This window comes from Anguilla rostrata, chromosome 15 (assembly GCF_018555375.3).
Source record: "Anguilla rostrata isolate EN2019 chromosome 15, ASM1855537v3, whole genome shotgun sequence".
Taxonomy (NCBI): domain Eukaryota; kingdom Metazoa; phylum Chordata; class Actinopteri; order Anguilliformes; family Anguillidae; genus Anguilla; species Anguilla rostrata.
Window position 1 is genome coordinate 25,932,092 of NC_057947.1, and position 21,329 is coordinate 25,953,420.

General features: G+C 44.1%; 3 protein-coding genes and 1 long non-coding RNA gene across 9 annotated transcripts; 1 reads left to right on the top strand and 3 right to left on the bottom strand.

Moving 5' to 3' along the window:
• Positions 1–272: 272 nt before the first annotated feature.
• LOC135241156 (3 beta-hydroxysteroid dehydrogenase/Delta 5-->4-isomerase-like) lies at positions 273–4,480 on the bottom strand. Of its 5 annotated transcripts, none has more exons than XM_064311311.1 (4): positions 4,257–4,480; positions 2,488–2,731; positions 1,943–2,107; positions 273–1,200 (listed from the first exon to the last, which is right to left on the bottom strand). In XM_064311311.1, the coding sequence occupies exons 2-4, from the start codon at positions 2,639–2,641 to the stop codon at positions 392–394; spliced, it is 1,128 nt and encodes a 375-aa protein (XP_064167381.1). In that variant the 5' UTR covers positions 2,642–2,731; positions 4,257–4,480; the 3' UTR covers positions 273–391. The 5 variants fall into 5 exon arrangements, with proteins under 5 accessions (XP_064167381.1, XP_064167379.1, XP_064167383.1 ...); XM_064311309.1 differs by having other exon boundaries at positions 4,226–4,480; XM_064311313.1 differs by having other exon boundaries at positions 4,332–4,479.
• Positions 2,593–4,542, top strand: LOC135241160 (uncharacterized). Its single transcript, XR_010325912.1, has 2 exons — positions 2,593–2,734; positions 3,705–4,542. It is a non-coding gene; the product is annotated as an uncharacterized LOC135241160 (long non-coding RNA).
• Positions 4,543–4,905: 363 nt separating this feature from the next.
• On the bottom strand, positions 4,906–10,841 carry LOC135241158 (3 beta-hydroxysteroid dehydrogenase/Delta 5-->4-isomerase-like). The gene is made up of 4 exons (XM_064311314.1): positions 10,570–10,841; positions 8,152–8,395; positions 7,501–7,665; positions 4,906–6,785 (listed from the first exon to the last, which is right to left on the bottom strand). Exons 2-4 carry the CDS (start codon positions 8,303–8,305, stop codon positions 5,977–5,979), a joined length of 1,128 nt encoding a protein of 375 aa, XP_064167384.1. The 5' UTR covers positions 8,306–8,395; positions 10,570–10,841; the 3' UTR covers positions 4,906–5,976.
• A 225-nt stretch (positions 10,842–11,066) lies between these two features.
• si:rp71-68n21.9 (kelch-like protein 9) lies at positions 11,067–21,227 on the bottom strand. Of its 2 annotated transcripts, none has more exons than XM_064311306.1 (8): positions 20,640–21,227; positions 20,020–20,072; positions 19,424–19,637; positions 19,102–19,234; positions 18,077–18,273; positions 16,470–17,271; positions 15,470–15,583; positions 11,067–12,137 (listed from the first exon to the last, which is right to left on the bottom strand). In XM_064311306.1, the coding sequence occupies exons 2-8, from the start codon at positions 20,022–20,024 to the stop codon at positions 11,644–11,646; spliced, it is 1,959 nt and encodes a 652-aa protein (XP_064167376.1). In that variant the 5' UTR covers positions 20,025–20,072; positions 20,640–21,227; the 3' UTR covers positions 11,067–11,643. The 2 variants fall into 2 exon arrangements, with proteins under 2 accessions (XP_064167376.1, XP_064167375.1); XM_064311305.1 differs by having other exon boundaries at positions 20,644–21,226.
• Between the last annotated feature and the right edge of the window lie 102 nt (positions 21,228–21,329).

A 21,329-nucleotide genomic window follows, 5' to 3' on the forward strand; every position in this document is an offset into this window, starting at 1 on the left:
GAATCCCATATTAAAACTGTCCTATTCCTGCGTACTTGAAGGTTCACATTGGATCTGTGCACTTTTTAATCTCTTACCATTGACAGTATGAAAGATCCCGAAACACTTTTACATCCCATTCAGAGAGTCCCATAGTCAGAATATGCAGGGGAAGACCGTTCTGCACTAAGCTGAGAAATATACTGAAGACTACCAGAATCCCACCGCACTGCTGATAAACACGGATTTTAATTGAGAAAGTGGAGCCTGTTTTTGTCTAAAAATACACACACTCAGAATGATTATGTTTATTATGCAACACTTTAAAACAGACAAAAACAATATATATATATAAACACATGATTGCTGTGGCCGATTCCCCTAATAGTTTCAATATTGGGGTCAGGAGCAGTCAGTGAGTCTTGATTCGCTCTCTCTCCTGAGGCAGGAGGGTGGCCAGCCAATCAGTGGTGCGCTTGTGTGACTCCTCCCAACTATAGCGGGGAGTGTACCCTATGTCTTTCTGGGCTTTCCGATAAGAAAACGTGAAGGGCGTGTTGACCAAGATTAAGAGCTGCCGGTTCAGCGGTGGGCAGTACCGCAGGAAGGGGCGGAGCAACCACTGGAGCAGCTCCATGAGGAAGGAGAGGAAGAAGAGGAGGGGATAGGGCAGGAGAAGCTTCTCCTGGATGCCGAACCCGAGCGGCGACATCAACACGTGGTTGAAATCCGAGTAGCTGACGGGTGGCGTGTCGTCCGAAATGAAGTAGAAGTTCCCCCCAACCACCGCCCTCCTCTCGGGGTCCCTCAGGGCCTGCGCGGCGCGAAGGTGGGCGAGGGCCACGTTCCCCACGTACGCGGGGTTGACTTTAGCATCGCGCCGGGAAATGCGCAGCAGCACGTTGCCGTTGCGGATGCCTTTAGCCATGTTGAGGAGGAGGAAGGGGCAGCCATCGCCGTAGATGTACATGGGCCGCAGGATGCAGGTGGCCAGCCGGCCCCCGTTGCGCAGGGGCTCGCCGTGCGCCCGAAGGCTCAGCTGCTCCGCCTCCTGCTTGGTCCTGCTGTACGGGAACTTGAGACGGGCGGGGTAGGGCGTGTCCTCATCACCGTTGATGACTGGGTCGCCCTGCGGGTTGGGGCCTGCCACCTCGATGCTGCTGGTGTAGACAAAGGACGCCACGCTCTCCTGGATGCAGGCTTCCAGCAGGAGCTGGGTCCCTGAGGAAGAGTGAGAACGACTTCAGAATGGCTCGGCACAAAATTATGATTATATTATTCTTGGGCCCAGGACTGTCTGCTAAATATGTGTGTGGACCACCCCCCCACCACCCCATCACTGAGAGAAGTCCATGATAAACTTAAAATATTATTTTAGCATTAAAAAAATTGTTTCTCATCTTCATTATGAACTACTGTATGCTACAAACTCCTAATGAAAAAAAAAAAACTACAGAATGCAAAGCTAACATTTGTTAATACTTTTTCTCCCCTCTTTGTTGAAGCCCCACTTTACCTGTAAGTTTGATTTGCGTAAGCTTGGATAAACATCTCTCCCTCCCTTCTCATTGGAGTGTGCGTTTACATAGTGTATGCACCGTCATTCTCCTCTTACAGTTCCACAGATAACCCACAGCTTTGGCTCGCTGGGACTGCACGCACACAGATCGGTGGCATTTCATGCAGTTGTTATTCAGCTGCTCTGTTCAGTTTATTAAGTCTCAGTTTCAGAGAAAATCGGAAAATATATCTCAGCGGAGTTCTAAGCCTATGATTTATATAACTACAGTGTCCACAATGATCAACTTCATCGCAGTGAATGAATTTTGTGTAATTATATGTGCAAAGTAAGTTTCGACAGCACTTGAAACTCATTATTCAGCACTGGTTATTCAGTTGCTGAACGGCGTGCTGGAGTAGATGGCTACACATTCGCTCCTGGGTAGAAGTACAGTCTTTTCACCTTTCACGTTGACACCATAGAGTTCACTGTAGTCCACAGCTCCGACGATGTCAATGATAGATGCAGTGTGGATAACCAGGGTCACTCCCCGACAGGCTCTCCTCAGTAGCTCGCTGTCTCTGATGTCCCCCTCGAACATGCTCACTTTGGTCTGACTTGTGGATGCTGCCAGTCGGTCAATAAATCAATCAATAATTCAGTCAAACTTTTTTGAAAACTAGGAAAAACCTTAATTGCAACTTAATTTCAATATACTTGAACCATGCATAATTAAACAAAGTATTTTAATCATACAAAATTTACATAATTCAATCCCTAATGCCCCACTGAAACACAACCACTTTTACACAATCACAGCCAATCAATTAATCAACAAACCAATAAAAAATGAACAAACCAACCAATCCAAAACAAAATGCACCAATCAATCACTGAGTCTATTCATAGATACACCAGTCATCGGTTACATTAGGCAAGGTGCAATGCAGTTTTAGCGTGAGAAGTCCTAGAAGTGATTTAGGAGGAAAAAAAGTAGTATTTTTTACCTTGAAGGGACTGGACAAGCTCAGGCTTGGAATTCCTGTCCAAGAGTCGGATCTCAGCGAGTCCCTGCTCTTCCTCCAGGAGCAACCGGCAGATCCTCTCTCCCAGGAAGCCACAGGCTCCCGTAATGAGATAAACATCACTGGCTGGAGACATGATGACCGGTTTGCACCCTCTGCAGGAAGAGTCTGCTGAGCAGCCTGAGGGAATGTTCTAGAAGTGAGGGTAAGGATGCCACTGTCCAGCCTAGTGGAGGAAAGGCAGGCAGCTGCAGAGGTTTATATAGTCTGGTAACAAACAAAGGCCACTGACCTCAGTCCTCAATGCCAGGCCCAACCCCTCATGAGGTCAACTCATTTATTTGTCTTTTTAATCGGGAAAAGCTTTGAGGGGTTGGAAAACATGGGAGCCAAGTACAGTTGACCTGAAGTGTCTCACCTTGTAGTGGGCCAATCTGAGAGAACCTCACCTGCTCTCTAATCCAGTCAAATTCACTTTTTTGATCAGTACCTCTGTGTTTCACCCTGTGACCTGGGTGGGCCAATATGAGGTCACCTCTGTAAGGTTATCCGCTCAAGTCTCAAACAATAGCACATCAACCATTGCTGCCGTCCAGATAGTTGCGGTCAAAGTATCATTAGGACAATGCAGGTTATAAGCCTACGCGACAACTCGTCGCCACTGAATTGCATAGTACTCAATTATAGAATAGCAGCCGGGAGTGGGTGATCAAAAACTATTCCAAACACGGAGACCTGATTAACAATACAATAGACTGTTTCTTGGCTAGGGAACGAGAACATCAGACTCCCTATTGACGGGGAGACTGGCCTCCCTAAATCAACCAGACACTGATCAAATCTAATTATTGTGACTATTCATTTCTCTTTCCCACCTCAGAAAACTATGTATGAAAAAAGGAATTTAAAAGTATTCAGTCCTAATAATGGTAATAATAATCTTTTTCTTCTTACACCTCGTATACCCCTAATCCGGTCAAATTCTCTCCTTTGATATGCAGTAGGCCTACATTTGCGGGACATCCTCAATGCTCCAAGCCCAAAAATAATCTCCCCATTGGACATTTACGGTACATCAGCCAATAAATACATCAGTTGCACACGCAAATTAAATAATAAAATCCACGACCTACATTTTCACTGTGAAAAATCCCCCTATGAATTCTTAAACACCCCATAATTTAGGTAAAACTCCCCAGTCTGGCAACCCTGCTCTGCATTAAAATGCGATGTCTCCGTTGGGAATTAACATAGGCTACTGATGGCCACTTTCATTCACGGTTTATTTACATCGCGCAAATATGAGAGTTGGCTACCCACAACCTATATAGCGTTTCTCAGATGTAACTGGACTAACCAGCTAGCAAGCCAATTGCATTTAATTCTATAGGTCTGCTTATTACTCAGGCGAGTTCGCAATAGCAATTACGAAAAAATGGGGGAGGAAGGAAGACACGTAGAGCTGCTAATCCAAAACTTGTTTCGGATCCAGACCCAAGGAATTATAATGTTTACTGCCTTTTCGAATTCGGTCCCAACCGCTTTAAGGTCATGAACTGCACTGCAGTTGCTTCACAGTCAGCAAAGCACGCCCGCTCAAGCGGATCAATACTGTGCTTAGCTAATGGCTACCACAGACAACAGAGCCCAACGGTGAAAATGGTTAGGTAGGAAGAGTAGCTGCAGCTCCACCGAATGGCACGTTCGGAACGTAATTTACGGAGAGCTGAACGGAAGGAACAAATCCTTACTTGGGGATGAGTCAGTTTCTTTGGTTCATAAAAAAGATACGTTCAAAGGAACAAATTGTTCACGGACGACAATACCATTACTAAGAAGAGGGCGTCAGTATGATCAAGCCGATGTATGTCGGCTCCTTTAAACATAGGGCCTTCTGAGTCCTGGCTTATTTTAATACCGTGGTCCAGGCCTGTTGAAAGGAATGAGCAGTCTGAATGATCCAGCTGCTAAACGTCAGTTGGGCTGTGGGGAACAGCAATCTTGTCGCAATGCTATAAATAAATAAATAAATAAATACGTATATATTTTCAACGCAATGTTTAGCATATTGGTTCCCAACCCTGTTCCAGGAGATCTACTGTCCAGTAGGCCTATGTTTTCACTCCAACTCTAACAAAGCACACGCTGCTTGCTTTTTGATATGTGCCTCTAAGCACAGCTACGCTGGGCTCTCCCATTCTCGAAGAGTAGACCACAGACCTTGAGTGAACCCTAGCGCTGTATTTGTGTCATTCTCTTTGACAGTCTTACATTACATTTATTTGGCAGATGCTTTTATCCAAAGCGACGTACAGTAAGTGCGTACGTTCTTTTCTGTCAAGGGATATAAATCATATTAATTTCCACTCACTGGTTCATGTCCCACACTCAATAAAAGGATTAGTTAGTTGAGTCTTTATTATCCCCAAGGATGTGTTAATATCCAACACACTTTTTGTGTCACATATTTTGTGTTGCTTTCAACACATTTTGTGTCAAAGTTACTACTTTTGTGTTACAAGTATACAATTTATGTGTTACAAAGAGAGACATTTTTAAACACAGTGTTGAAATTGTAATAAGATTCATACACACATGCAGAGTTCTACAAGCCATCAAAAACAAATCTTTAATTCTGTCCCCAACCACATTGATCCTTTATATATCACTTTATGTATCACATATTTATGTATCACACATAAGATACTGTTTGCCCCTACTGGGGTGGGAACAAGGGGCCAGCTTTCGGTTCTCAAACTCAGCACTAGATGTAATGTCGCCCCCTGCTGATATCTATGATCTATCTATTTTCGCTCAAAAAGCAAGTTTCCCCATTGAATGGTAAATGGGCTGCATTTATATAGCGCTTTTATCCAAAGCGCTTTACAGTTGATGCCTCTCATTCACCCATTCTCACACACACACACACCAACGGTGAAAGGCGGCCATGCAAGGTACCAGTCAACTCGTTGGGAGCAATTAGGGGTTAGGTGTCTTGCTCAGGGACACTTCAACACGCCCAGGGCGGGGGATTGAACCGGCAACCCTCCCACTGCCAGCCAACCGCTCTTACCTCATGAGCTATGTCACCCCATTGGGCTCCATTCATTTTTCACAGCAAAAATAGAATACTTCCACTAAAATATTGATGTTAACTCTGTACATTACATTAGTTAAAAAAATCACAGGATATTAATTTTTTATTTATTTTAGTCTATGTCTGAGCTATCGTCGTTGTACACGTGATTAAGCGTGTAACCAAGGACACAACTGAACATGGCTGTTCAGCGAAATATTTGTACTTCCTGGTTCTGATGTGCTCCCCATAGGGTTCTATTGGCATTGCTGTCTCTACATATTATATACTTGAAGGGTGGGAAATAGCTACAGTATCACCACAGAAAGTAACCAGACAAAAAAATGTATATATGATTGCTGTGGCCGATTCCCCAAACGTTTTCAATTGAGGGGTCAGTGAGTCTTGATTCGCTCTCTCTCCTGAGGCAGGAGGGTGGCCAGCCAATCAGTGGTGCGCTTGTGTGACTCCTCCCAACTATAGCGGGGAGTGTACCCTATGTCTTTCTGGGCTTTCCGATAAGAAAACGTGAAGGGCGTGTTGACCATGATTAAGAGCTGCCGGTTCAGCGGTGGGCAGTACCGCAGGAAGGGGCGGAGCAACCACTGGAGCAGCTCCATGAGGAAGGAGAGGAAGAAGAGGAGGGGATAGGGCAGGAGAAGCTTCTCCTGGATGCCGAACCCCAGCGGCGACATCAACACGTGGTTGAAATCCGAGTAGCTGACGGGCGGCGTGTCGTCCGAAATGAAGTAGAAGTTCCCCCCAACCACCGCCCTCCTCTCGGGGTCCCTCAGGGCCTGCGCGGCGCGGAGGTGGGCGAGGGCCACGTTCCCCACGTACGCGGGGTTGACTTTGGCATCGCGCCGGGACGTGCGCAGCAGCACGTTGCCGTTGCGGATGCCGTTAGCCATGTGGAGGATGAGGAAGGGACAGCCATCGCCGTAGATGTACATGGGCCGCAGGATGCAGGTGGCCAGCCGGCCCCCGTTGCGCAGGGGCTCTCCGTGCGCCCGAAGGCTCAGCTGCTCCGCCTCCTGCTTGGTTCTGCTGTATGGGAACTTGAGACGGGCGGGGTAGGGCGTGTCCTCATCACCGTTGATGACTGGGTCGCCCTGCGGGTTGGGGCCTGCCACCTCGATGCTGCTGGTGTAGACAAAGGACGCCACGCTCTCCTGGATGCAGGCTTCCAGCAGGAGCTGGGTCCCTGAGGAAGAGTGAGACGTAGCAGAATGACTTCAGAATGGCTCGGCACAACATTATATGATTATATTATTCCTGGGCCCAGGACAGTAATATTTACCACAAGTTCATAGACCAGGGCCTCTTCCAGGACCCATGAAACCTCATACCCCCACCCCCACTGATGACGGCCCCGACTTGACGGGTGTAGGTTCAATTCCCACATAGGATACTAACTACTGTCGTTTTACTCTCGAGCAAGGTACCTTACATGCATTGCTGCAGTATATCTAGTTGAAATGGATACCGTGTAAAAATGCTGAAGTTGTGCAAGTTTCTCTAGATAAGATTGTCTGCTAAATGGCAGTAATTCACAGACAATCTATCGTCTTAACTATCAATGTAGTCTACTTTACATTACATACTGTACAGCTGTGGATTAGTTACCAGACCTGGGTCAAATACGTATTTGTTGTGGATTCAAATACTTTTCTGTGCTCTATTGATCTTGCCTGGTGTTATTGAGCCTGCCAATATGACCAGAAGGTGGGGTTTGCACTTTTTGAGAGCATTTCATTGGTTCTAATACACCAGACAGTAAAGCATAGAAAAGTATTTGAATCCAAAACAAATACCTATTTGACCCAGGTCTGTTAGCTATATGAGTGAAAATGTATAAAGCATTGATATTAATCTTGAAAAAAATGCTCCTGAACGGGGTCAGGAGGTGGTTTTTTCACCTTTCACGTTAACACCATGGAGTTCACTGTAGTCCACAGCTCCGACGATGTCAATGATAGATGCAGTGTGGACAACCAGGGTCACTCCACGACAGGCTCTCCTCAGTAGCTCGCTGTCTCTGATGTCCCCCTCGAACATGCTCACTTTGGTCTGACTTGTGGATGCTGCCAGTTAGTCAATAAATGAATCAATAATTCAGTCAAAAACGTTTTTGACTACTAGGAAATGAAAAAAAAAGAACATAAGGTACAGGAGGGCTGAAAAACCTCACTTAATTGCAATATTAATATGAAGCATATGAGAATGACTTCAATTTTAACCGCGCATCATTAAACAAAGTATATTAGAAATAAAGCAAAATAATAAGTGAACTTCTTACTTAAAAATCTAAAAATAGAAAATGTACACCATTCAATCCCTAATGCCCCACTGAAACACAGCCACCTTCACACAATCACAACCAATCAATTGATCCACAAACCAATAAAACAATGAACTAACTAACCAATCAAAAGAAAAAGCACCAATCAATCACTGAGTCTATTCGTAGATACATCAGTCATCAGTGACATTTATTTCCCTAGGTGTGATGCAGTTTAAGCCTGAGAAGGTCTAGAAGTGATTCATGTGAAAAATACTAGTATTTTTACCTTGAAGGGACTGGACAAGCTCAGGCTTGGATTTCTTGTCAAAGAGTCGGATCTCAGCGAGTCCCTGCTCTTCCTCCAGGAGCTGCCGGCAGATCCTCTCTCCCAGGAAGCCACAGGCTCCCGTAATGAGATAAACATCACTGGCTGGAGACATGATGACCGGTTTGCACCCTCTGCAGGAAGAGTCTGCTGAGCAGCCTGAGGGAATGTTCTAGAAGTGAGGGTAAGTATGCCACAGTCCAGCCTAGTGGAGGAAAGGCAGGCAGCTGCTGAGGTTTATATAGTCTGGTATCAAACAAAGACAAAGGCCACTGACCTCAGATAAACAGTCTTCAATGCCAGGGCCAACTGCCAGAGGACAACTCATTTATTTGTCTTTTTAATCAGGAAAAGCTGTGAGGGTGAAGCAAATGCACTGACTGGTTTGTTGTTACGAACATTTCAGATGTCTTTTCCATGGCTGATTTTGGCAAAGAGTAGTGGCTGTTACTGAGCGCTTTATTGCCTCATCTCAAGGTCTGGCCAAGTCTATGTTCTGACTGTGTGTCCCATTCTATCCTGGCCATATTTCTAAAATGAATTATAGGAAAAGAGCCACACTCACTCAGTTAATAACAGTACATACACGTTATTAAAGTATGAAGAAGCACAGATGTTTCACAATCTTCATCAGAATGACCCTAAAAATAATATACAGTAAAATGCACAATTTTGATTCAATTCAAAGTCCGTGAGTCCACTCTGAGTTGATTCAACACTGAACACTTGACGGTGTATAAATATAAATATATAAACATAACATTTAAAGCTTCTCAAGTAGTACTGGAAGTGCCCTAACTGCTGTATCATTGGCAACTAACAACTGCAAAAGAGTGGGAAGTAGTCTGTCTTCATCTTATAACCACAGAGTCAGTGGTGTGTGGGAAAAGGATAAAAGGCTCTTTTTTGGTATACTGACATTTTGTGTCGAAATAGAGTCTTGACTTCTGCTTTTGCTAAACTGCTATTGCATCAATAGTGGTTTTCAGTGGAGATTGTTGTGACCTTGTTGATGGCGTGAATTTGTGTCACTTTATTTGGTATTCCCCAGTTAAGCCATGGCAATCTTCACAGGAAGACTGCGATGTTGTAAATGCATTACTATTACGTTTTTCATCATCCCAGAGACTAGTTGTTCAATATCAGTCTGCCCACTGCAAACTAAAATCATTTATCTTTTTAATGACTCCCAAATCATCCAGACCTTGGCGTTGCATTTTAAACACTGGCCTCCCTATGGGCTTATCTTTGTCATGATGTCACTGGACCAAGGTTGCTGGTGAAAAGGGTTTGAAAGTTTTGATGCTTTCACATATTTTAACATATAATTCCTATTTATACTTCAAGTGATCACATGGTATCACATTAATACCTTTATATTGTGATTACATTAAATATGCACACATTTCAGATAACACAATTTAAACATATTTCACATATTTTGGAAATGACATGCATGAACTGGCAATATTCTTTATTCTTTGATATAAATTGTGTGACATCCTCTACCCCCTACTTCAGTCCAATTCCCCCACATTTTGTTTCCCCCTCCCCCGCCTCCTGCGATGTGTTCTGATTCGGGGTCCTTTGTTTCCTTTTAGGGACAGGGTACAAGTGTTGACATTCTCCCTCTGTTTGGTTTTTATTGATCTGTGCTTGAAGAACAGACTCACTAGTTTCTTTACTATATTAAAAGACCTATTTTAAAACAAAGATGTACTTGCATTTATGTCTCTATAAAAATACAATAAATTGAAAAATTCAACACCTGGCCAGTCTTGCCTAGTGATATCGATCAGGCTCAGATTAGCATCATTTAGTGGCTGCCGCTACACTTATCAAAGGGCATTGAAAGGGTTTCTAATTAGCAACACTAAAATATTACTTTTTCCCTATATTTTGCCTTGTGACTGTTCAATGTTACACACTCCCCCAGGGGTTAACATAAAAATGTTTATTTTATGTTTCTAATCATCCATAAAGGAGAATGTACTCAGTATAAGAAGGGGATTATTCTGTTCTGTGTGGGCGATTTTTTACTCGCCAGTTGACTCACTGGAATCTTTACAATAGCTAAACTGTTACTTGAACTTTAGTCTGATTCACTTATAATTTGTATAAGCTATGACATGCAGCATTTTAAAAAGCATATCATATATTTTTGCGATGTCTTCGGCCCAGTTGGGTCAGGAGCCCAGGTTGCCTGGTTACAAGCTCTGGTTCCTTGGCAACAGGGACCCTTTCCCCCTCCCAAATCCTCTGATAACACTTTTGGGCAAGTGGTGGCTCATGACATGGTCAATAATATTTTTAGTTTATCTGTACACTCTGACCAATTAACTAATGATTCTACATATCCGTTTTTGTTTCTGTACTCACCCACAATAAGAAGGTTTGAGAGCCTTCACTGAACGCTTGTAGAGCTGATGTGTTGCTTCTCCTAGCGCTGTAAATGTATTTTTCTTCTTTAATAAAGTGTGTCTTTTTCTTTCTTTTCTCAGTTGGTGTGGACTTTCCAATTTCTCTTGAGAATTTTGTTTCCTTAAAACTGAATAATAGTTAATTACATTCAACTTACTCACTGCCACATTAGAACTAGGAAAGCCCACACGGCACGTTCAGTCCCAGTTCTCAGCTCATTTGAAGACACGCTGTTCCTTTGCTTTGAGTCAGCTGTGCTCGAGACAGCTGGGCTAAAGCTGGAAGTGTCTCTGCAGAAAACCAACCCAAACAGAACGGATGTTGGGCAACTCCAAATGTGAGGAATGGTTGCCATGGTTCCCAAGCAGGGAACGTGGAAGAATGTTTATTGTATTTTGTAGGAGGACTTTGGTGTGAGCATGACAGATCTGAAAACACAACCAATTACCATATAGTGGCTTGAAGATTCACAGTTTATTAATTTATCCATATGTACAAACCTTGCAAGCAAGGACAAAATAAAGGTGGTGGAGCGAAGACAGGCAAAAGGTGGAACAGAAGGAGACACAGCATATTAAACAGACTGAGTAGATTGGAAAATCATTGGACAGCCAGCTTTCTGTAAATTAGATCGTACTTTGGAAAATAAAGGTTAAATAAAAATGTCAATATTTACGCCAAGGAACTGGATTTTATCAGAAAGATGGTTTCCCTCCAGATATTTTGGTTGTACCAATGTTATGTATATATCAAAAGCACTATGAAAATAATTTGTATGAACTGTCATGATCATACTTAATGAACACTCATCCCAGTCTTTTGTGAGAGGCCAAATAACTAGGTGAAGTCATATAAGCTGAACTCCAGTACAGTATTGGTTCTCTAGTACTGTAAAACGTGCCAGTTGACATTAGCTTGCATCAGGAGGTCACACTTAAAGCTATGTGGGAGTCAGTGGAAGTCTGGCTTAAAATAATTTAAAGAATCAAATGTATACAGGAGGTAATTCTGAATTACCGACACTCTTCCCCTTCATCTTTTTGGGGTGGAGAGGGGGCACTCCTGGGTCTGGGCCTCGACGGAGGCGTCGGGCGGGTGCACCGTCATGGTGCAGGCTCGGATCCCGCCCAGCGGCTCCAGGACCTTGAACACCTGCTCCCACTCGTCCCGCTTGGGGTCGTAGCGCTGCACGATGTCCACCATGCAGCGGCTGTTCCACGAGTAGCCGCCCACCACGTAGATCTGGTCCTGGAAGACGGCCACGCCCACGTCGCTCTGTCCCCGCGGCATGGCCGCCACGTCGGTCCACTGGTCCGTCGCCGGGCTGTAGAACTCGCAGGTCAGCACGTCGTCGTAGTCGTTGGCGCCCCGGAAGTGGTTCCCGCCCATCACGTAGAGGCGGTCCCCGACCGTGCACATGCAGTGCAGGCCGCGCAGCGTGGTCATGTCCGCCCGCCGGCTCCAGCTGTCCGTGTCAGGATCGTAGCACGACAGCTCCTTCTGGAAGGTGTCCCGTGTGATTCCACCTGCGCAGGTATGACAATATTTTTTTGACACAATACTGTTAATGCAATCCCTTTAATAATTGTAACTTTAATTATAAGGTATTTGTTTTAAATCACAATTATCACAATTAATTTTTGGACTCACTAACTTAAATCGCATTATTAAGCTCAGAAACTGTTGCAGTAGCCCATGTCAAGTTTCACTGACTTGTGTCTCCAAAGGTGACATTTAGCTTTACTGATATCGCAGTGCCACAAAAGCCTCAAGTCAGTTGCCCACATCTTTGTCCTCCCCCACTACAGTGTCGAAATAATTCTCAGAGAAAAAGTCATGCAGGAACAGGAAGAAGCCATCACACCCCAGCCCTGCCACCACCACACACTAAACCACAGAGCCATGTTCTGCTAAGCAGCTGGCCTGCCTATGCACGTCCATAGTAACTGCCAGTCTGCTGCCATCTACGCAACCATAGTAACTGATAGATCACTGCCCACACAACTAATCATTGCTTAGTCTTACAGGATGACAGAAAAATCATGAATTATGAGTGCTACAAAACGGTCATTTATTTTAAAACCACCAAGGGAACATTCCACTAAATAGAACTCACAAGATCCCTCTGTTCCTCGCACACCTGTTTTAAACCCATGTCAACTGCACCACCAGGTGTGCAAAACTGGTCTTAATGAGTGCATTTCTGAGACTATTATAGCAGTTTAAGACAAACTGAATTATAAACAGTGCATTAAACTGAAATTGTTCCCTTAAGATATTTAAAAGCATTTCAATCATTAAAACAATTCATAATAAAGAAAACTTAATCTTCACAAACACCAAGAAAATTGACTAATGATTACACACTGGGTCATCTGGGAAATTTACCATAATCTGAATGCACCACCTGTATTTTAAAAACTAGCAGGGACACTGTATTGTGAAAAACGATCAGACTACAGCTTCTACAGTATTCTACATTGGTTACCAATTCCTATTAAGCTATTTATTCTGATGTCACCTAGCTGCTCTCAGTTCATTCCTGTCAATAATTAAAAACAGGTTCCAAATACAAAAAAAAAAAAAAAAAGTACCAGACTAGATCTATTTTACATGGCCCATTTAATCCAATTTGTTGCTTTAGATGAAGTTTAATAGTTTCCAGGTTTGCCTTCAGGCAGAGGATCAGTGGTGAATGCTGTGCTCCAAAACAGAAGAAACCAAAACGCAGACTGCAGACGTTGTGTTTCCCTCAACACATTGCCCATAGCTTTAGTTTTTTCGCCCACCACGTAACACCATGTATATATATTTAAACAGTTGCTAAGGGTTCATTATGTTTCTTTGTGCACGCGCAAAGTAGAGTAAGGCCTACAGCAAATCGATCACTGTTTTTTTTCTTTTTCAGTTCAATGTTTGGGTGGTCCTCTCCTAAAAAATGTAAATAATGAAGCTGCTGATACTGCCATAGGGGTGTCGCCTAGAAGCCTTCTACCTTTATAGTGGTGGAGTTGGAGATTCCGGTGAGTTAATTTCTCTGGTTAGTGTTAAAGTTGGCTACGTCGGTCATGCTAGTGTAAGCTGGCGAACTTGGTAGCAAGACCTTGTGCTGATTTGAACTGTTTAGAAAATTTTTTTTTTGGGTAAGATGTTTGCTATTTTGAAGAAAATAAAAGGGAAAAAGTCGGAGTTATAAGCGTGAAAATGTAACCGGTTGAGTAAACAGTTTTCTAGAGAGTTCGAGTGAATTGAATGAGTAGTCAGAGTGAGATATTTTGAGCCAGCGCATGGGCCTTGTATGGGCTACTGCATGCTACGGGTCTCTATGCGTTTTTTAAATGTAATTTTGTTTTTGAAAAAATCATGCTATAACACAAACGTGGTGGTAATGAATGTTTAGAGACGTTTGTAATGGAGTCACTGCGTTATGATACTAGTTTTTCGAAATGCCAAGATTATAGGCCTATATGGATTTGCGTGAGTGGTTCAAGACTAGCCGAACCAGCTAGTGCCAGTTGCCTGTGCATGAAGCTGAATGTGGACTGCCTCATCAGAACAGATGCGATAAAAAACGGATTTAGTTTTTGTATTTTATGAAAGTACCTCCGCAACAATAAAGCTTGAATGCTTGCTAGTTACAAAGAAAGGATTTCAATTTGTTTTTACAAAAATATTAAAATGTTATTGCATACAATTTCTTACATTTATCAAATTTAATTATCTAATAATCTTACACGTAGATACTTTATATATATATATAATCTTAATTGCTTAGTTACCATAGCCTACTTTATTCTACACTATTATACACGTCTGCCTACATGTATTACAAACAGAAATGATCATGTCAGCTCATGTGCTTCTAAAAACACTGGAGAGTTCGAACAAGACTACTTTCTATCGGTCATGAATTTCCCAGGTACATAGGGTTAAGTGGATAGAAGCACTAGATTGTGTAACTGAATAATTTTCTGGGACCTGAAGTAGTACATATTGTCTGTTTGACTAGCCTCTGGGGTAGTAATTCAGTAATTCAAAACAACTGGCAATAGAAATAAACATGCTCTTTTAATCTGTGGAGAATTTGCTCTAGGAAATTTTTTTTTTTACAAATCAATTTAATAGAAAAAAAATCCTTGCAGTTAAAAACAAATATATCTCATGGACTTCTAGCCCAACACTAAACCACCTGATTCAGCTAATCATATGTTTTGACTGAAACAATTTAGGTTCCCTTCCCAGTTCTGGATTGGTTGGGAATTTATGAGCACAGGATAAAGGCTCTCTGGGTCAGAATATGAGTTGCCCTGCTTTAAAAGTTCCTGTCTGGACAGTGGGTGGTTATGGGTTGGAACAGAGATTAAAGAAGAAAGGCAATATGAAAGAGAGAAATGTTGAGGGGTGAGGGAAGAAGTCCAAACTGGGTTTGTACACAGGACCTGACCTTCTATTGTAAATTCTTACAACTAGGGGGGAAGAAATGGGGGAAAAGAAATCAGCCGACGAGAAAGAAATGTAAGTTTGGACAGTATGTTTTTTAGAATGTTTTTTCAAAATTCGGTGTTCTAGAACTCATTTGCTTTCAATTGCCAGTAGTAATCGTTACATCAGCATTCAAATGTTCAATTAAGAACATTCTAATCACATATTTCTGATCTTGAAGAGTTAGCCTAAGAACTTGTGAGAAATGCACTTTTCACCACTTAATATAGGCCGAGATGTGCACTTTCATTGCAAAATCACAGTGGTGGCGTCCAGTGTCCAGTGCCCCGAGAAGTGCATCATTGATCAGTGTAATGTTGAAATGTATTTAATGGTGTTGAAAATCTACGTGCTGTAAGGTAGCAGTTGAACTCACCGGACACGTACATCAGCTCCCCGTGCACTGTTCCTGCATGCCCGTAGTGCGGCTCTTTCATCGGGGCCACGAATGTCCACTCGTTCTTACTGAGGCTGTAGCACTCAACGGTGTCTGTGTGAACACAGAATGTGTAGACTTCCTGTGATTATTGAATTTCAGTCACATTGAAAACCTATTTCATGTATTCCATCAAATTGACCTTTTTATGGCTTTATTGTGGTTTTTCATCCTGTAGTAAGAAACACATCTACTGTCTGTATCACATATTAAAATAATATATTTCTATAATATAAGCACTGAGTGTTCTTTGTCTTATCCTTTCAGTTCTTCTTTAGGCCATACCTTAAAATAACTAAGGAAATGGACGTCTTTATTTGGATACGTTTCTGTTCCCCCTTTATTTCTTTCTCATTTTCTCTACATTGGGAGTGTCCCTAATTATAATGCTGCTTTCTCTGCATTCTCTCTTGAGTTGAGAGGACACAGATTAGCAGATTAGCTGAGCCGGTGTGCAGCTAGTAGGTGCTATCAGCCAGAGGAGTCGCTGGTGTGCACTGAGGCTATCTGAAGCTCTGCCTCCCTGGGCGGCTCCAGATTGTTTTGACTCCTGGCCACTGGGCGTATCACTTTCTCAAGGCCTTGTAGCCTTTAGATAGACACACAACCTGGCGTTCCCAGGAACAGTCTCCAAAAAATGACAAACAAAATATTATATTTGCATGTAAACGTAACGTACCTTTGTGAAACGGCACATGACAATGTTAAAACATCTGCTAAGTGATTGTAATGTAATGCAAAATATGCATATGCTTACGCTTAGGCAAGTGACCTTCAACGTATGTAGATCCATTGTGTTTATAATGTCATGGCTCACTTAGACAAATAAAGATAAAGCAAAAAAAAAAAAAAAAAAACTAAATAAAAATAAAACTTTGTTTCATGAGCAAGTTCAGAAAAGCCTCAAAGCTCAGTCTGTTGTTAGGGGTGTGTGTCTCACCAATCTCGCCTGAAGAGTTCCTGCCTCCCACGGCGTACAGCTTCCCCTTCAAGGCGCTGAGGTGGAAGAAGGTCCTCTTCTCGTTGAGCGAGGCCACCTGCAGCCACCTGTCGAATCGCGGGTCGTAGCGGTACACGCTGTCCACCGCTGTCTTGCCCTTGGTGTCGTAGTTGCTCTGGCCCCCCACGATGTAGAGGAAGTTGCCGATGAGTGCCACGCCGTGCTGGTAGCGGGGCATGTCCATGGGCTGCAGGGCGCGCCAGGCCTGCGCCTCCTGGTCGTACAGCCGCAGCTCCTTGCTCACCACCAGCTGCTGCCGCATGACCCCGCCCAGCGCCAGCAGGTGGGTGGAGTCGGAGCGGATGGCTGTGCGCTCCGTCTGCAGGGTGGGCTGCAGGAAGGGCATCATCTGGTAGTTGCTGGCCTCCAGCAGGAGGTTGACGCAGGCCGTGTCGGACCGCAGGGTGCCGTCGTCCTCCTGGGAGATCTGGAGCAGCTCGGCAGGGCTCATGAGGGGGAAGCGGATGCACCTCATCAGGGCATAGGTGTGCGGGCGGCGCCCGGCGAGGTCGTGCCCCAGCCAGGCCCGGGCCACCCGGAACAGCTCCATCTCAGAGAAACCCTTGAGGGAGTCGCTGGACAGCGCGTATGCCATGCTGGACTCTGAGAGCTGCAGGTGCGTCTCGGTCTTCACCAGCTGGGAGAAGTTCTGGCAGACAAACTTGTTGATGTAGGTCTGCACCTCCTCCAGGAGAAGGTCGCTGGCAATGCGCCCCACTTCCACGCAGTTTTCTATGGTGACCTGCCAGGGCACAGATTAGCAGGCAGAGATAGCAGACACAGCAGTTAGCAGGCCAATAGCAGGCAAAGGTAACAGACACTTAATATAGCAGACCAATAGCAGGCACAGATGGCAGACACACAGCAAACATGACAGTTGTCACCATTCCCCTACCAGTGCCTACATTAAGAGGCATGGCTACATAGCTGTTTTAGGTCTAGCTCACAGGTTCTAAATTTTTTGTAATATTTAGACTCAAATTAGAAAGCCTACTTTTTGCAGGGACCCAAATTACCTTTTAGGGATCCATAAAATACACTAGCATAGCTTAATGAACTACAGATTCATTCCAGGACCCACCTCATACAGTCCCAAGACCCATTTTGGGTCTCGACCCATAGTTTAAGAAACACTGGTCTAGCTGCAAGAAACTTACTTATACAGTACACAAGGCAATATTGCCTCTAATACAGCCAGTGTCCTACTTAAACTGTTCAGAAAATTAGAGTCCCCTGGAGTACGTACCCAAAAAATGTATATTAGACATTCATGTTCACATACTCCTCTGCCTCTACCCTGTATCTCAATTCATTCCACGGTACCTACTCCAATAAATAATATTAGACATATTCATACAAATTCTCCTCTACCATATATCTCACCTCACTCCTTAGTACCTACCCCAATAATTAATATTAGATGTTAATGCTCACATATTCCTCTACCTCTACCCTGTGTCTCACCTTTCTCCTCAGTACCTACCCCAAAAATGTATAGTAGACATATTCACACTCGCATACGCCTCTACCTCTATCCTGTATCTCACCTCATGCCTCAGCAGCTCCTTGCAGAAGTCCAGGACAGGCAGGACCTGCAGGAAACTGGCGGCCTCCAGGGTGTCCTGCAGGCAGCCGAGACTGAGGGACACGCGGCTCGAGTAGATGAAGTCGATTATGTTCCTCAGGCCAGTCTCGCTCACGCCGTGCAGCTTGATCACCTTCTGCTCCTGCTCTCTCATCCCACCTGTCAGTCAAACGTGGGAAAAGCCGAATGAGAGATGTGTTAACTGCCCTGGAGCCGATTCAGTGGGGCAGTGAAAAGTCATCGGGAGTGGTATGATTTACAAGGTTAAGGGAGGGGAATGTCAAATGTGTACTGGCGCTCTTAGAGGAAATGGAATATCAAAATGCCATTGTCTAAGTCAGTGGTGTCAAACTCGTTGCCATGGAGGGCCGTGTGTATGCAGGTTTTCATTCCAACCAATTAATGCTGCCTTAATTGAGTCCAATTACTCATTCAGCCATATGCGTTTAACTGCATTGAAGCACAGAATATAAGAAAATTTTTATTTAGACAATGCGGGTCACCATAGACTTCGGGTCACCATTGTGCACAAACCTGCATCCCTAATTCATTAAATAATTTAACTAATTATATAATCAAGATCTGAGGCTGGAATGAAAACCTGCATACACACGGCCCTCCATGGCAACGAGTTTGACACCACTGGTCTAAGTAGTTACTGTGCAGAAAGTTGCTATTACTGTTTTTAGTCACGGTGCGCGGAGAAAACCTGTTGTGGTGAAAAGTTGGTAAAATTCAGGGGAAAACCCAGCTTTGGTTGAAAAGTGAAACGTTTTATAGCAGACTAGGACCTAGCCAGGCTATATCCAAGTTAAACTTGTACTGTATCGGGGTTAACCTAGTCCGTTTATGTCAGAACATCATCTCTCAACCTTTCCACCTCACTAGATGCCTAGATTCCAGCTTTTGCCCAGTGGGTCCAAGCTAGTGCCCCGAATTAGGTTTACACTCCCTCATATGGAGATCACTGCAGACGGATGGACTCACCTGTGAACATGGCCTTGAAGTAGTCGCTGGCGGAAGCCATAATGACTCTGTGCACCGGGAAAACCGCACTGCTGTCTCCCGGCACCAGAGTGACGTCACACAGGGACTCGTTGGACCGGAAGTGTTCAAACCCCTGTACGGCAGAACAGCAGTTCATTTGGGGAGAGTCGTTTGAAGTCTGTCATGTAGCAGGCTTGTGTGCCTGTCAGACCAGGTGCTTCATTGTTGCTGCTGACTTATTTGCCACATTTGCCAGCTGTGCCCCCCCCCCCACCCCCCACTCCCCCACCCCCCTCCTCAGAGACATAGTTTCTGTAAGTACCTGCAGGATGGCGGATCCGTGATCGCTGCTGCTGAACTCTCTGGAGCTGGGTTTGGGGGCAAGTGCAGGGGGCTTTGGGCTCAGTTCGGGGGGCGTTTTGACTGTGGCAGCGGGCTTGGTGGCCTGGGCGGGAGGTTTTGGGGGCTCCCTCAGTGATCCCCTGCTTCCTATGCGGGACAGTCTGGAGAGCATCTTGCCCTCCTCCTCACTGCTCCTGTACCACAGTGGAAAAGGGTGAGTGGACACCCTCGCCCCAACCAAAGCTACGCAAGTTGGTAAAGTGTCACCAAAATATGCCAGCTCTAAACAGGATTTTCTATTGACTATCATTAGCCTATGCATTTGAAGCCTGCCACACTGCATCAGCGATCAGTATCTCATTTGTGGATATTTACATGCATGTTTTACTTGGGCAAAACATTTTTATAGGAAAAAGATGTTTATGTAAAAAATGTGTCATTTCATATCACTGGAAAAATAAAATTTAGTGTGTTAGGGCTTTTCATGGGAACCTAGAGAGACGGCATTTGCCGGTTACCGTTGATTATACAGGTTTACTTCATATGCTGCCGCACCAAAAAAAATGAGGTACTTACCCCATTTTCTGTTGTTCGAGGAAATTTTCTGAAACACGTTTTTAATGGTTTTCCTGGTGAGATAAAATAGTTCAAATCTTTATTTGGCAACTGTGAAACAGGAAGTGAAGAGCATTAATATGGAACTGAAGTATGTGCCTGGTCACCCGCAGGTGCTGGGACTTGTTTATTGTTCAAACTCCAGAAAGACTGCAAGATGAGCTCAAGCCATAACAGGTGGAAAACAATTGGCTTTGATTATATTACAGATACAACATGTTGAGCGTCATTTACTTCTGCTCAAGCAACGATACGGTATTTAGGCCAACTTATATTACTGTTGTATTGCAGGACAGTAATCCATTGTACTCATAAACCACAGTAGTGTCATGAAAACACTATACTTTGATATGTATCTGCTGTATGTGAACGTAATGTTTATTTGTGCGTTTTTTTCTAAAGGTCAGGTTAAACAGAAGCACCCAAAATATGAAACAGTGTTTATCAAGTGAGAGCACAATCGACAGTACGATTATCCAAACCGCCCCTGCATGGTTAGGGCATCATTTGCTTTTAGTTTGTGCACCTTCTGGGAAAAAACCTTCTAGGGTGTGCATGGAGAACATGTCCGGAGGAGCAACTGACCTTTAATTTTCCTTAAGCAGTTCATCCACGTTTATGTTCTTGGTCTCTTCTTTGCTCTCACCAAGCTCTTGCTTTGCTCTTACTGAGGTTCCGGAAAGCAGCAACACATATCTAACCGCCAGCTTCTCAGTTACTTCCTGTGCAACCTCTCTCACCATTTTTCTGACGTTCTAAACTGAGAACTGATCGCACCATGATCAGCTGAACAGAGAACACAGATGCAGAAGTTGAGAAGTCTCTGGTGAATTTCTCTTGAGCAACGGCGCGCTTCATGCCGCGTTTGCAGCAGTTCAGATTCTAATCTGCCAAATGTGATCTTTCCCCTGGGTCTCTCTGTGTTAATTTTGTTTCATATTTACCTTACATTAATTAGCTAAAGTATTGAGTGTAGGCGGGCAGTGTGTTGTTTTTTGTCAAAACAAATCTTGGCACTGTAATAACTTGGATTTGGGACTGGGAATGAAAACATTTTTGACACTGATGAAAATTGGTGCCAGCTATTGTGTCTACCCTGGAGCCACAGCACGGTACTGCTTTTCAGCTGTGATACCTCTACAACACAACATCACTTCAGCCCACGACAACTAAACAACTTCAAACAGCCCCATCCCCCCATTCAGGCCTGCTCTGCCTCCGCCCTCCCCCCCGAGTCTCTTCAGCTCATTCTCAGATCTGGCCCCCTAGTG